We start from the raw sequence: 16,014 nt of genomic DNA, 5'->3' as shown, positions 1-16,014 counted from the left end.
TCTTTCCCTTGCCTCAAAGTTTGTATTGTTCTTGGGCCAGTTTGATGTTTGAGAAGAGCTGGGAAATGAATGAAAAGGAAACTTCTTCTATTTTTTTCCTTCTCTCTTTTGGATCCTGGCCTTTATTTTGTTTTAGATTTTGAGTGGATTAATATGTATAAGTGCAAGGCAGTACTATGTAAAGTAATTCATATGGAGATTATTTGTTTGTTATTGAATTGGGTTCTTTGCCAAATGTAGCTTTGCTCTACTTCATGGTGCCTATGAATAGAGATAGTTTGGTATTTTTCTCAACTTTCAAAAGGAGCATTAGGGCTGCTACAAGGCAAAGTTGGTACATCTTAGCAATAGTATATCCAGAGATACAATTATCTTGGAGCCTACAGATGAGAGATAGACCTTAGTTCTTAATTAACATAAAAAAAACCTGAAGTTTTCAGGAAATATGTTACAAATGCCATCAAGTAATTCAGTAGAAATCAAAGCTGATCAGGGGTAGAAAAGGCAAAGTGGATGGCGAAGCTGTTACTTGTCGGTGAAAATTTTTGGTGGCATGATAAAATAACTACAACTTTGAAATGTGTTTGGGTGCATACTTGCAGTTTTAGTAATTTACTTGTGGGATAGAATGCTATGATTTGTAAATTCTTGAAAAGTTTGGTCATTTGGGCCATGCCCCCATTGTGCATGGTCGCATAAAGCACTTGGCTTTTGATTACCAAAATCCTGCTCGCTTAAAACGCAGAATCTATAGTAATTGCAACTTCATTATTTTGTTTCATAAACTGTCGTAATACCGTCACCTCAGTTTGAACTTCTAATAGTCCTATGCAGCTGAAGCGTGTTGTTTGTACTTTCACAACAATGAGATATTGTCTTTGAAAGCATGGGTTGCCATGCCAGATAACATATGCCGGATAGCAAGCTTCTTGCACAGCTCCTCTTCCTAGGATCTAGGCAACATTGCTCATGCAATAATATATGGCATCTAACTATCCTTGAATAGCTAATTTTTTCGATAATGTGTAAGAGTTTAGGAACGAAAACCAGATAGCTCTGCATGAGTTAAATGAGAATTTACCACTCACTTGTGACAGCACATGGATTTGGGGACCAATTCTTTCATATTCTAAAATGAATTTATGCACGTTCAGAACTCTGATTAGAGCATCTGTTAACTGAAATTTGCTTCTACTGTTCTATGCATTACAGGAATTGTACAAACATTTCTCACTATATACTCTCTTATCCCATACAATGACAGGTACGTTGCAGTGGGAAACGAGCCATTCCTCACAAGTTACTCAGGTCAATTTCAATCTTTTGTTGTCCCTGCTCTGCTTAATCTACAACAGTCTTTGGTCAAAGCAAATCTTGCTGGCTATGTAAAGCTAGTTGTCCCTTGCAACGCTGATGCTTATGAGTCTTCTCTTCCTTCTCAAGGGGCATTCCGATCTGAACTAACTCAAATTATGACTCAACTTGTGTCTTTCCTCAACTCAAATGGCTCACCTTTTGTTGTGAATATCTACCCATTTCTTAGCTTGTATGGGAACTCAGATTTTCCACAAGATTATGCGTTCTTTGAGGGGAGTACCCATCCTGTTACAGATGGGTCTAATGTTTACTACAATGCTTTTGATGGGAATTTCGACACTTTAGTTTCTGCACTCAACAAACTTGGATATGGTCAGATGCCCATAGTTATCGGGGAGGTGGGCTGGCCAACTGATGGAGCCTTTGGTGCAAACCTCAGTGCAGCAAGGTTCTTCAACCAGGGGCTCATAAATCATGTCTTGAGTAACAAAGGAACCCCTCTGAGACCACGTGTCCCTCCCATGGATATTTATCTTTTCAGCCTACTTGATGAAGGAGCAAAGAGTGTACTTCCTGGAAACTTTGAAAGACACTGGGGGATTTTCTCATTTGATGGCCAGGCTAAATATGCTCTGAACCTTGGTTTGGGTAACAGGTTACTAAAGAATGCGAAGAACGTTGAGTATCTCCCATCAAGGTGGTGTGTGGCAGACCCCTCTAAAGATCTGACAAATGTGGCCAACCACATGAGAATTGCCTGCAGTGTTGCAGATTGCACAACACTTGATTATGGTGGATCGTGCAATGGAATTGGGGCAAAAGGAAATATCTCTTATGCATTCAACAGTTACTATCAGCTCCAGATGCAAAATGCACAAAGCTGTGATTTCGATGGGCTTGGGATGGTGACATTTCTAGACCCATCAGTTGGTGATTGCAGGTTTCTTGTTGGAGTGACTGGTCATAAGAAATCAATAGCTTTCAGACCAACTCCTAGGAGGACCACCATTTGGACTTCTATCCTGTGGTGGGTGTGGTCCTTTCTAGTGTTGTAAGAAGTTTCTTTACATGGGTTTTTCTCAGTCCCCTGTCGGAAACTTTTAGTATTGGTAGATACATTTGAACATAGACAAAATAAAAAAAATACTAGAGTTATTTAGATATATTCAGAATGATTGCAGGTTGTTGTTATATGTAACAGTATGTCAAGGAGGAAACAGAGTAGACTCATATGTATCGGATATTTGTCTGATCTTGAAATTATATGACCTTATTTCTCTTTATATTTTCGCTATTTTATTGTGTGTCTTGTACTTGCACTCTGGTTTGTGATCCAGTCATACCAAGCATGCACAATGCATGAAACCGTTTTATGTGATGAGACCTCCTGGTCTAGTTTATTAGAAATTCCCTTCGCATTAGGTATTCATCACTACGCGGGTAAATTCTTCGATAACAAAAAGGTAAAATTCCAAATGATAGAGCCTCTCATTCAGAATGGTAGAAGAACAGTGAAGAACTTCTGCATGTTGCAGAGCGATGCTCCAATGTTCCTCAAATTATTCTCAGCATATAGTAAATTTATTTGGTCTGCAACAGAAGACAATGTAAGCAAGCACATAGATACTGCCACATCCAGGCCTCGTTGTTTTGTTATGTTGCGACGCAACAATTCTCTCCTTTAGGGCTGCTGCAGCATGTTCGTGCACAGCGAATGTTTGGTACCTTTCCGACAAACAAGCAGCAGCGACAACCTTCAAATAATCATGAATATTAGTGCAACAAGCTCAAAGAATAAACTGAATCAACAACGAACCATGAGTAAGCATAATAAATTTAGTTTACCTTGAGGATAATACACTTGCTCGGTTGCCAGCAGACGAGTAGCTGCTGTTGCATTTGCACTCACAGCAATGGATGCCAACACAAGGAGGCAAGTGAAAGCAACCAACATAATTTCCTTTCTCACCATCTTTGCTTTCTTGCACAATATATATCAAGGGAATATATAATGTTTTTGGAATGAGAAAGCCTTGTGTATAAACATCCTATTTATACTACAAATTTGTTTACAAGTCAGCAAAGATATGAGCAAGAGGGGTGGCTTGGGCTACCAATTCATCCACTAGACTGATATCTACCAAACTGCCTCGTGGGCATTTTTTGTCCTTTATCTTAAAAGAATGAGTCATTCGTTAGCTTGTGCATGCCAAAGTAAGTATGAGCTGCAATTTCTGACCTTGTGAAGACTTTTGAAGACTTGTTTGCTTCACTACATGCCCTAACACAAGTTGGGCGATAACTCAGTTTTTTGTCCATGTCTTCGGGCTCTGATCGAGTGTACTTTGAATGGAGCACTCAAACCACACTGAAGCCCGCAAAAGGAGACTTTCTGAGCATTTTTCAGTTAAATCCTTCCTAATCTTAACTAGAGCACCATGTGTTTGGCCGACATGTATCAAGTGGATAACTTCCTTTTTCTTCCAGTCCAATTTCCATAAGAAAAAAAATGCCTCTTCTGGCCGACTTACAGGAGCTAAAAATTCACCTCCCGCGAGGACTTCCTGCACCGCCCTGCTGCTGGAAACTCTGTCGCGCTTGTTGCAGTTTCTGCTTTCGTGACTTTTCTGGAAGTTTACGCTGCGGCCTTTGCTTCTTCCAGCCTGCTTCTCATCACGTTAGCACAACTCTCAAAAATCACCGGAGGAGCCGACATCGTATTAACAAGTCAATTAACCACCGTTAGCTGTTAATTACTTCACCTACATGTCATATAAGAGTCAGGTTTTGAAGTAAACTGTAATCGTTCCATTCCATCCATTTCCATGCTGCAGTCAAGAACCTGTCTTTACAAACTAAAATTTAGATTTCAACAAGTCTTTAAACAACTTCATCTTTGCACGTTTAACGTAACTTTTGAGCCACAAAGAAATTATTTATTGTTGCTGGAAGTTTATTGATGACTTGAGGATTATTCATCGTTGTTTCAAGTAGGTTTAGTTGGCAGAGAGAGATGGAGGCTTGGGTTTAATCTTTTTATATTCTTATATTATAAATAAAAAATATTCAAAAAAAAATTAAGATATATTTTTAAAAAATCTAGCAAACTGGAAGGGGAAAAAAAAAAACGCTTACTTTTATCTCCACTAACATGCATATATGGAGTCCGTAAAATTCATAAAGATTTGAAAAATACAGATTCATTTTGAGAGAGATAGACTTTCATAACCGACTTTGTTTGAACTTTGAACCCATTCATCTACTAGTTTCGACGGGCTTTCTATGGTGACATTCCCAGACCCATCAGTTGGTGATTGCAGGTTTCTTGTTGGGGTGACTGTCTGGTCATAATTAAGAAGTCATTAGCTTTCAGACCAGCTCATAGGTGGACCACCATTTGGACTTCTATACTGTGGGGGGTATGGTTCTTCCTAATGCTGTAGAAAGTTTCTTTACATGGGTTTTTCTCAGTCCCCTGTCAGAAACTATTAGTATCAGTAGATACATTTGGACATGGACAAGAAAACTGAAATTATTTAGATATGTTTAAAATGATTGCAGGTTATTGTTATATGTAACAGTATATCAAGGAGGAAACAGAGTAGACTCATGTGCATCGGATATTTATCCAGTCTTGAAATTATATTGGCCTTGTCTTTCTTTATATTTTCGCTATTTTCTTGTGCATCCCGTGCTTGCACTCTGATTTGCGATCCAATCGTGCCAAGCATGCAAAATGCGTGAAACCGTTTAATGTGATGAGACCTGGTCTAGTTCAGCAGAAATTCCCCTTGCATTAGGTATTCAATAGTACGCAGGTAAATTCTTGGATTACAAAAAGGCAAAAATTACAAATGAAAGAGCCTATCAGTCAGAAAGATAGAAGAAGAGTGAAGAACTCCTGCATCCTGCAGAATGTTCCTCCATTTATTTGCAGCGTATCGTATAATTTATTTGGTCTGCAACAGATGACGATGTAAGCATGTACATGCATGCTGCCACATCCACACCTCATTGTTTTGTTATTTTCGGATGCAACAATTCTCTCCTGCAGTGTTACTGCAGCATGAATGTCCACAGCGTAAGTTTGGTGCCTCTCCGACAAAGAAGCAGCAGCGACAACCTTCAAAGAATCACGGATTATGGATACCTCGATAGTGCAACAAGCTCAAAGAATAAATAGAATCAACAATTAACCATGAGCAGGCACAATAAATTTAGTTTACCTAGCGGAGAATTCACTTGCTCGGATGCCAGCAGACGAGGAGCTGCTGTTGCATTTGCACACATGGCAACGGATGCCACCACAAGAAGGCAAGTGAAAGAAACCAACAAAGTTTCCTTTCTGGCCATCTTTGCTTGCTTGCACAATATATATCGAAGCAATATATAAAGTTTTGTGGTATAACGTTCAACTTATACTACGAATTTGTTTATCAGTCAGCAAAGATATGAGCAAGAGGGCGTGGCCTTTGTGCTTGTGCTGCCAAGTCATCCACTAGAGTGATGTCTATCAAACTGCCTGGTGGGAATTTCTTGTCCTTTATCTAAATAGAGTGAATCATTCATTAGCTTCTACAAGCAAGCATGAGCTGCGATTACTGACTTTGTTTGAACTTTGAAGACTTGTTTGCTTCACTGCATGCTCTAAAACAAGCTGGGCAACAATTCTGTTTTTAGTCCATGTCTATGGACTAAGATGGAGCATACTTAATTTGAATAGAGCACTAAAACAAACTCTGAAGTCCGCAAGAGGAGACTTTCTGTGCCATTTTCTGTTTATTCATCTTCCACTCACAACTATTTAGAAAGATTAATCAGTGAGTAAAATGTTTTTTTTTAATTATTATTTACTCGATTTTAAAGAAATCATCCAGTAATCTCCCCTTGGTTTAAAAAGAATATGCGTTCGATTGACATTCTGTTTTTTACTTTTCCTTCAGGTCTCTGCATTCTTCATATTATTATATCATTTCTGTTTGTAATATCAGCGAAATCATATTGGTTAATCAAGTTTCTCCGGTTATAAATATAGAAAAACAAATAATATATTATAATATTTATTGTTAGTATTGAAAATGGGTGAAAGAGCGATGCTTAACGCATGCGCCAAATCATCACATCTGGATTTGTTTTTATTCCTTTGATAATATCAAATCTTGATAATATCCTTACCTTTCATTCTGAAGTGGGGATCTGATCATCATGTCAAGCGTGAAAATGATTAACCAATACATATAGTCCATCAATTATATTCTTACTATATTTTGATATGATCACATGCGTAAGCTTATCACCTCAATTTTCCACATACATTTCTCATAACTATCTATAATTAATACAACAGATACCAATTTCCAGATCTATGAACTAATATAGACAACATCCCTTTCAACTTTATATACTTGTACAAACCTAAATTTAAATATATGGTTTTTTTATATAACTAAAATACAGTTCTACATAACATAATATCATAAGTAACTTCATAATATAAACTGATTATTTTAATTTAATATAAGAGCTAATACAAATATTATAGTTATAAAGTACTAACTAGACATAGAAAAATATTAATTATAACAAAAAAAGTAGGTTTTAAAAGTCGAACAAAAACAACTTGCTAATAAGCTATAAACTTGAAGAAAATAAATAACGAGAGGGTGAGTTCAACAACTCAATAAGTAGATAACATTCACTATACATACAAAAAGTAATACAATAATGAGGAATATAGATACAAATATGACTTTAAATTATTAAATAAAAGTTTCTCAAATAAACTGTAACAAGAATATCATAAGATAAGACTTATCAGAAAATAAAAATGCAATGAGTATGATGTTTCGTATTATGAGATGATCAGTCGCTATTAGTTAGTGACTCCCCCCGACCAACTAGGGTTCAAATATAATGTTAACAAAAACTAACACTACCTTATTAGTGTTGGTATTCTGATTGGCATACCATAAATTCATATCATAATCACAAAAATGAATTCATATCACAATGCTCAACTTATGACATCAATTAAATGAAAAGCTATCAATTCAGAAGTAAATAATGGTTCATATCAAAGATTTAGTTTCAATAAGTGATTATGCTTAATCACAAAAAAATAAAAATAAATAACAACATAAGAATTACCAAAAATCATGATCAATTCCATATTAACAATTGAAGTATTTATACTAATCCTCTAGCATATAAAAAATTATCTACTCACCTAACTTAAAAGTGGAAAGGATATAAAAGCAGAGACTGAAAGAAATCCTATTCATGTCCTTCGGGTAGAATTGTTAAACAATCCAAATTAAACAAACACAAATACAAAAATAAAAGAGGAGGAGATTAAGGTTTCATTGATATTGCATTAGCACTTTATTCTAAAGAAAATTATGTTAACATAAATACAAAGAAATTATATATAGGCTAAAATAAAAAATATTATTTTATCCTTAATAAATAAAACAAAATAAAATATATTTCTTAACATCTCTCCTTAAACTCACGATGCGGCTGTTACAAACATTGAGAGTTTAACAACTAGAAAACAAAAACGAGAAATAAACTGCAACTTGGTAAAGAAATATATAATTTGCAAAGAAAAAGAAAGAAAAGGCAAAGTAATAGTGCAATGCTTGAGATGATGACAAGTAAGATGACAATTGATCTCAATGTGCCTAGTTCGTTCATGAAAAATCGAGTTGTAAGTAATCTGAATAGAACTCTAGTTATCACAATACTGTGAGGTTTTGAAATAAATGAGTAGGAAAAGGCAATAAAGTCGTTGAAGGATTAAAATAGGTATAAATAAATAAGGAGTATTGTAGTAATTGCATAAACATAATAAGTATAAATAGAAAAAAAAAAAGAGATATGAAAATCTTGAGGGAGAAATAATAGGAGTGAAGGGAGAAAGAAGAAAATGAAGAGAAAAGAGGGAAAGATAAGAGAAATAGAAGAGAATTGGAGAAAATAAGTTTAAATGTAAGATTTAGGTTTTTAAATGTATAATTATGTGTTCTTTGAGCTTTAAATTTCCATTATGATAAATGTTAGGGTTTTGAAGATTGTGTTTTGAGTTTATTAATGAATTGATTTGAATGTTATGAGTTGATTATTATGGGTAATGAGTTAATTAGTTAATCTTGGAAGATTGTAGGTAAATATGATAATTTTGAGTTATGATTTTGTTTAAATGGTGAATTTGTATTAGAAATCAAGAGATAACATTAGGTAATCTATGACAATTCTGGGTTTAAAGTTGAAGATGATGAAAATTTAGTTTGGTCTCTCCATTTATGAAAATTACAGTTTAATCCCTAAAGTTTGAAAAAAATTCAGAATGCTCCCTGAAGCATAATTAGAGATTTTGGACAGAATTGAGGATGAATTATGAACATAATTTCACTATAGTCATGAATTTATGATATTTTTAGTTTGGTCCTCCAATTTAACAAAGTTATAATTTGACCCTAAAAAATATAATAAATTCTAATTTGAACCCTAGTTGTAATATTAGCCTTTTCAAATTGGTTTGATGAATAATTAAGGATTATTTAGTGTATTATTATCAAATCTTATTATTTGTTTTATTATGAATTAGATTTCAGGAAAAACCAGTCAATTTTTGGATTTCTAGAAAAAATGACTAGTTTAGTTTAAAAACATATAGGGTTATGACATGCACCTTTAATTAAGTATATTAAATAGGTTGTATGTTATTTTGAGTCATTTTTAGATATATCTCCTTTGTATTTATATAATCCTAATATTCTGTCGGCAGCATATTAGTAGGATTTCCTTCGATATCTGCTTTTGAGTTCTATTTGTTTTCGAGTCAGATGAGTGGATAATTTTTTATATGCATGAAAAATATTATAAATATTTGATTTGTTAATATGAATAATTATTGAATTTGAATTCTTGATATGAACCAATATATATTTTGAATTGACTTCTGAATTAATAGCTTCTCATTTGATTGATGTCATGAGTTGAGCTTTGAGATATGAATATGTTTGTTTGATCATGATTATGAACCTATGGTATACCAGTCAGAATACCCATGCTAATAGGGTAGTGTTAGTTTTTGTGCACATCGTATCTGAACCTTGGTTAGTCAGGGAAGTCACCAACTTGTGTGGCCTGATCATCCTACAATACAAAGCCTCATGCTCATTGCATTTTAATTTTCTAACGAGCTTTACCTTATGATATTCTTGTTATGACCTATATGAGAAACCTTCATATAATAACCTAAAGCTATAATTGTATATATATTCTCATTGTTGTATTATCTCGTGTGTGCATGTTGAGCGTTATCTACTCACTGAGTTGTTGAATTCACTCTCTCATTATTATCTTTTCAGGCTTACCTTAAAAACCTACTCCTTTGGTTGTAATTAATACTTTTTTTTTATGTCTAGTTAGTGCTCCAAAACTGCAAATGTGTATTAACTCTTGTATTAAGACTACTAAATTATGTTATGAAATTAGTTTTATTGTTAATATTGTGTTGAACTCTGATTGAGTTATTTGAAGGATAAATTTGTATGTAAATTTAGGTTCATATAGGTGTGGAATCTTAGAGAGGAACTTTAGCTATGTGCTGATCATAGATCCGGGAATCGGGTCGTGATAAATACATTGAAGTAGGATGAGAAATGGAGACTCTTATATTCATAAGTAACCAACATAACCAAACAATCTCTTTGGTAGTAAATATCATAACACAATATTCTGCTTCGGTTAAAGATTGAGAAATAATAGATTGTTTCTTACTCTTTCATGAAATGAAAGAATCACCTAAAAAGATACAGAAACCAGTAAGGAGAGATGAAATACAAAATTATAGAAGTTGAAGGGAAGTTAAATACGAGATTGCAGAAACTGAAAAAATATCATTTAGTTGGATTCGTGAAAGTTATGTTTAAGATTAAGTCTCATTCCATGAAACCATGTTCTAATACAATGTTAAACAATTCAAGTTAAATAAAGAGAAATTCAAAAAAAAAATAAGAGAAGAAAAAGCTAGAGTTTCAATGATATTGCATGATCACTTTATTCTGAAGAAAATTATGTTAACTTAAATACAAAAAGATTATATATAAGATAAAATAAAAATATTATTCTACCATTAATAAATAAAACAAAATAAAATATAATTCTTAACAAGAATATAAGGATTATATTGAATACAAAAAGAGATATACTAAGAAAAAACTTAAAAAGAATATACAATCTATTTAATACATTTAGCTTAGGGTCGACTTATAACCATATATCTTTATGAACCAAATTAGTACTTTTTTTCAAAAACCTAAAAATCAAATAGTTTCACGTAATCTAATTCAAAAGAAAATAAATCATGAAACTTTGTAGTAATTCACCAAATAAACCTCAATTATTTATCAAACCAATCTCAAAAAACTAAAATTACATTTAGAAGACCAGACTAAAAATGTCATAAATTCATAACTATATTGTAATTTCACTTATAATTCATTTTCAAATTTGTCTAGAATCTTGATTATGCTTTAAAGACCAAGCTATAATTTTTTTAAAGTTCAAGGACTAAACTATAATTTTTAAAATTAAGGAACTAGATTGAAATTTCATCTTTAACCTCAATATCATACTATTTAGATTTCTAGTAAGGGATTTTTTTTTATAATTTCCTTATATTTTTACACCCAATATATCAATTAAATCAATTAATCTCAAATTCATTATTTTTAACAAAATAATCTAAAATACAACTAATTAAACCATAGCCTATAATAATTAACCCATAATGCTTCAATCAACTCATCAATTAAATCCAATATATAATCTTTAAAACTCTAATCTTTAACAAGTTCAAAATCAAAGTTAAATACCATAATTATGCACAAGCAAAGTGTAAATTTTTCTTAAAAGGTTTATTTATTTCTAATTCTTTCTTTTCTCTTCTTCCTTATTTCCCTTTTAGAGCTCTCTTTCTATCAAAAATCCAGATTCCTCTTTTCTTTTTGCTATCCTCTTATTTATAATTATCAAGTTATCTTGATTACCAAAATACCTCTTGTTTATTTATATATATTTTCTACACCTCTAGGATATTGTTGCCTTTTCTATTGAGTCTTTCTTTATTAATTTCAAAACATCATAAGTACTTACATATTCTTGAAAGAAGTTATTTTTTTATAAAAAAAGTACATAAATTTATAGAACTTTCTCATTTAAAAAAGGTGAAAAACTTGTTCATGTTTTAATCATCCGATTATTTATAGAATAGCAAACCTTTATAACTTGGTCTAGTGACGCATAATGCAGCAATTCTCCCTTATAATACTGCAGCAAGGATATCCACAGCAATAGGATGGTACCTTCCTAAGATAATAGTAACAGCTACAACCTTCAAACATCACAAGTATATCATTTCAGCAAGCTCAAAACAGAATCAAATCATATTTATCTCTATAGTAGTTTGTAAGATTCTTCATGATTCAATTACCTCTCTAGGATAAAGCATTTTCTCAGACATTTGAGGAACAACAACATTGCATTTACAGTGCGTATAGTAAAGGATGTAAGCACCAGGAACCATGAGAAAGCAGCAACAAAAGTTCCTTTTTTTACCATCTTTAATTTTCCTTCACAATAATACATTTATTTCAAAGGACGGGTTTAAGCCTTATCTACAAGGTCTTATTTATACTACACTGACCATCTATAATATGAGCAAAAAGGGTGTTTTTACATGCCCTACTGCATCGTACCTTGGGTCCTTCATCGTAGAATGAACCATTGTATATCTACTAAATGTACGGTAGTATGGTCAAAACATAATTTTGACAACTTTTATTTTTGAGCAAAAATCAAACACCATTTTAAACCAAATACTTTGATACCAATTGTTGAGGATTCCGACCGGTGATATTCTAATAGTTGCCCATTGGAAGTTAAGCACACTAACACAATATTTAATGTGATTCGGCAAACCGCCTACATCCAAGGAAGAAGCCAATATTATTAGAGATAGATATAAAAAGGGTTACAACACAAATGGAATAGGAGGATCACTTTACTTAAACTCTACTCCCATTGCTCTTACAGATTGTTACATATGGCAGTAGGGTTGCTGCCCATGACAACCCCTCTTTCTCTTTTCTTCTCTCTTTGCTTTCAAATAATGCTTTTATTTATAAACAAATTCAATAGCAGACAAGAGGCCATAAATCATAGCACAAATGGTGGCAGCATATGGGTTGCACTATTTTGTCAATGGTTGGTGTAACTTGTCTAGGCAACCCTCTCTTTGTGAATGGCAACCCTCTATCATTATAAGCTTTTGACAATGGCAACCCTCTCTTAGAGTAGGGCTGCAAATGCTATCATATAAATGGTAATATCCCAACAATCACCCCCTTTGCCATTTATATGGGCAATTGTACTCTAGCTTATTCAGCACAAGCTTGCATCCTGTAGCTTTTCCAAGCTTACCATTCTGAGAGCATCTCCGACCAAGTTTACAGGTACTCCCCAAACCTTTCAATCATTAGAATCACCAAAGCACACCCTTGCTCACACCAAAAGGTCACTTCAACCAGATGATCTACCATATCTCATCTGAAGAATGTTAATGCTTGTCTCTGGGATAAACATTCTCTTTCAAGCGTATCAATCATGCTCAGTCCGGAATGATTTTTCAAGCCTCATACCAAGGCTTATAACACCCCCTTAAATAGAAATTTCTATTCCAAAATACGATAATCATTATCTGAGTATTTCAATATAATCACGAGCTCACCACTCTTCCAAGAGTCTACTTATCTAGGAGTTGTGTTTGCCCTATATTCCACCCTAGAAACCACACCTTACTTCTCTGCGAGTCTCTCGCTCTTAGTCTCAAGAGTCCAAGTAGCTCTGCATGTTTAACCATAGAGGCAGCCCATCAAAGTTTGATCCATATCTATCTTTATAAGTATTACATTGTCATTACTGAGCTCATCACCTTGATAAGAGTCAACTTGTTCTAAGAACCTGTGTGTGCCCTTTACTCCTACGTAGCAGTCATCCACTTATTGTACAAGGTAAATTTTTTCTAGTTCATTAATATTTAGCATGGGGGCAATATCCATCAAAGTTAATTCGATATTTGTCCTCATACTTATCATAGTCACTTTATTGTTTATACATATGTCCACTCTTATCTAGCCATCACATTAGCTCTGGGGTGTTTTATAATTGGGCTCTTATCATGGCCCTCACACCTTCTCCTGAGTTGTTTTCGCTCGTTGTTATGCAGCGATTTGTACTTGGGCTTATATCATGGCCCACAAACCTTTCTCTGACTATCTCCGCTAATCTTGGGGCGATCACATCCTCCTTCATTAAGGATGACTCTAGTGGCTCCAAGATTCTTTACCACCATGTGGACTATAACAGATATCACTGTCACTAATCACATAGAAAGAAAGAGTTGTGATATACTCCTCGTAATCCTTTATCTCGATTTCTATATTTAGAACTTCTACGTCTTTCTGTTTGACAACTCCACCTATACCAACTCTCTTTGGTATCTTCGCCTTTCATCATAGGCGATCGTCTTTTATTATAGGCGTTTGCACCCCCTCAATTAGGTGCTTCTACAACAGCTCATCTTTGCATCCTTGCATGCATTAGAAAGGTCTTTGCCTGTTGTCTTTATCAAGAGCACAAGAGACTTCTTGTTGTATAATGTTTCATATAATCTCTGCTCTAAGCTTCATCTAGGAACTCTTCTTTTCCTTGTATATGTTGTCTCATTATAGTACCTCGTTGGATCCTACAGGTACTCATGTACAATCTCCATATGCCCTCGTGCAATTTCTATTCTCCAGATTCTCTATATTCCTTGCTTATGTTTGACAGTAGCTCATCTTATCACAACATCTATCCAAGTCAAAATAGGGTGCCATCTTTATCCTTTTGTTGTATTTGTCTTTCATTATCAGGGTCTTCATCAATTCTTCATTCAAGAAATCACAGTCACCAAATCTTTCTTTTGAGAAATCATCACTCTATCATATCCTTGAACATACAAAACCCAACTGTTTCTTTGTGCAAGCATCTTGCTAGTCTTCAATAATTTCATTACAAATTATTATATATATGAAAATAGTATCGTATGGATAATCCTTCAACTAAGCAAGTTCCTAGGAAAGATTGGAGGAGTCATAACGGTCCTGCTTAAAACTCAATCTCCTAGACAGAACTTTTTATGTCATATATATCCATCATACTGTTTTTTTTATATATACAACTATTTGCTAACTTTGTTGCGATTTTTCTTTACAAGTGATCTGGGATATCTTGGTTTTATACTTGATTTCTCAATATCTAGCGAGACTACCAATACTTAAATTTGTTAAGATTGGTCTTCATCAATTTTCACTCTCCATCTTAAATTGTCCATATAATCGGGTGTCCAGAGTGTCCTAATTTTGCCTTCCCTCAAGGTAATTAAATTTTTCCTCACTTAGCAGTTTAGCACATATAATTGGAAAAACATGTGTGATTTCTTCTTTTTCATCTCCATCAACCACCATGATGACCTTCAGATGTCTCTTGATTGGGCAATCTTTCTTTAATAATTTCCCATCACCACTTTCAGCCTAAATCTCAACGATCGGACAGTACCATTGCATATGAAACGATTAAATTAGCTAGAAAAAAGTTTGAAATTGTTCAAATTGCATTTCAAACAACTAAGATTTTATCAAAACAATTCTGGCCTGATGAACGGCCAAAATTCAATCTCAGATCCGGTTGCACGTAGGATCAGCCACACTAGATCCTATTCATCGACTCGACGCTGGGCTCCAACTTGGCTCGACTCCACTCAGTTAGGCTCGCGGGTGACAATGTGGCTGGTGGCTCCCACTATACTGACTTGTCATCTGACTAGGAGCTGACATGGCATGTCAATCGTGCATGCTGACACCATGATTAAGTTATAATGACTTCATCCTTATCTGGGTCAGTCACGTGGGTTGAGTCAGCCTATCCAGGTGAAGAAGGCACGTGGCACGCATTAGCGCACGTGGGCAGCCTCCTCGATGACAAATGTCGGCGCGTGTGGCCATGTCCCACGTTAGAATTTTTCATCATTTTCACTAGTGTACTCATCTCTTCCTCCTTTACACGGTAATATGGTCAAAACACAATTTTGACAACTTTTATTTTTAAGCAAAAATCAAACACCACTTTAAACCAAATGCTCTGATACCAATTGTTGGGGATTCCAACCGATGATGTTCTGATAGTTGTCCATTGGAGGCTAAGCACACTAACACAATATTTAAAATGGTTTGACAAACCACCTATATCTACGGGAAAAGTCAATATTATTAGAGATAGATATAGAAAGGGTTACAATACAAATGGAGGAAGAGGATCACTTTACTCAAACTCTACTCTCATTACTCACACACTGTTGCATATGGCAGCCAGGCTACTGTCCTTGGTAGCCTCTCTTTCTCTCTTCTTCTCTTTTTGCTTTGCTTTTTCTCTCTTTGCTCTCAAATAATACCTCTATTTATAGGCAGATTTAATGGCAGATGACACGACTAAAAGATTGATGTCTTCTCCCAAGTGCAGGAGTGTCGAAGTAATAAATAACCCGGCAAGACCGGGGTCGAACCACAGGGAGGTGAATTGTACAAATTA

At 34.4% G+C, this 16,014-nt stretch overlaps 1 protein-coding gene and 2 long non-coding RNA genes across 4 annotated transcripts in view; 1 reads left to right on the top strand and 2 right to left on the bottom strand.

Annotated features, from left to right (window-relative positions):
• The window catches only part of LOC105111947 (glucan endo-1,3-beta-glucosidase 6-like), a 3,211-nt gene extending 611 nt beyond the window's left edge, over window positions 1-2,600 (top strand). For both annotated transcript variants that reach the window (XM_011007465.1, XM_011007464.1), the window contains one exon: window positions 1,265-2,600. In XM_011007465.1, coding sequence (XP_011005767.1) covers window positions 1,265-2,372 — 1,108 coding nt within the window. In that variant the 3' untranslated portion in view covers window positions 2,373-2,600. The remainder of the gene's footprint in view (window positions 1-1,264) is intronic.
• A 113-nt stretch (window positions 2,601-2,713) lies between these two features.
• Window positions 2,714-3,337, bottom strand: LOC105111946 (uncharacterized). The gene is made up of 2 exons (XR_839680.1): window positions 3,163-3,337; window positions 2,714-3,071 (listed from the first exon to the last, which is right to left on the bottom strand). It is a non-coding gene; the product is annotated as an uncharacterized LOC105111946 (long non-coding RNA).
• A 1,751-nt stretch (window positions 3,338-5,088) lies between these two features.
• LOC105111944 (uncharacterized) lies at window positions 5,089-5,740 on the bottom strand. The gene is made up of 2 exons (XR_839679.1): window positions 5,544-5,740; window positions 5,089-5,440 (listed from the first exon to the last, which is right to left on the bottom strand). It is a non-coding gene; the product is annotated as an uncharacterized LOC105111944 (long non-coding RNA).
• Between the last annotated feature and the right edge of the window lie 10,274 nt (window positions 5,741-16,014).

Source organism: Populus euphratica, unplaced genomic scaffold, assembly GCF_000495115.2.
Source record: "Populus euphratica unplaced genomic scaffold, PopEup_1.0 scaffold315.1, whole genome shotgun sequence".
In the NCBI taxonomy this organism is placed as follows: Eukaryota; Viridiplantae; Streptophyta; class Magnoliopsida; order Malpighiales; family Salicaceae; genus Populus; species Populus euphratica.
This window is presented reverse-complemented; position numbering and strand designations above follow the sequence as displayed.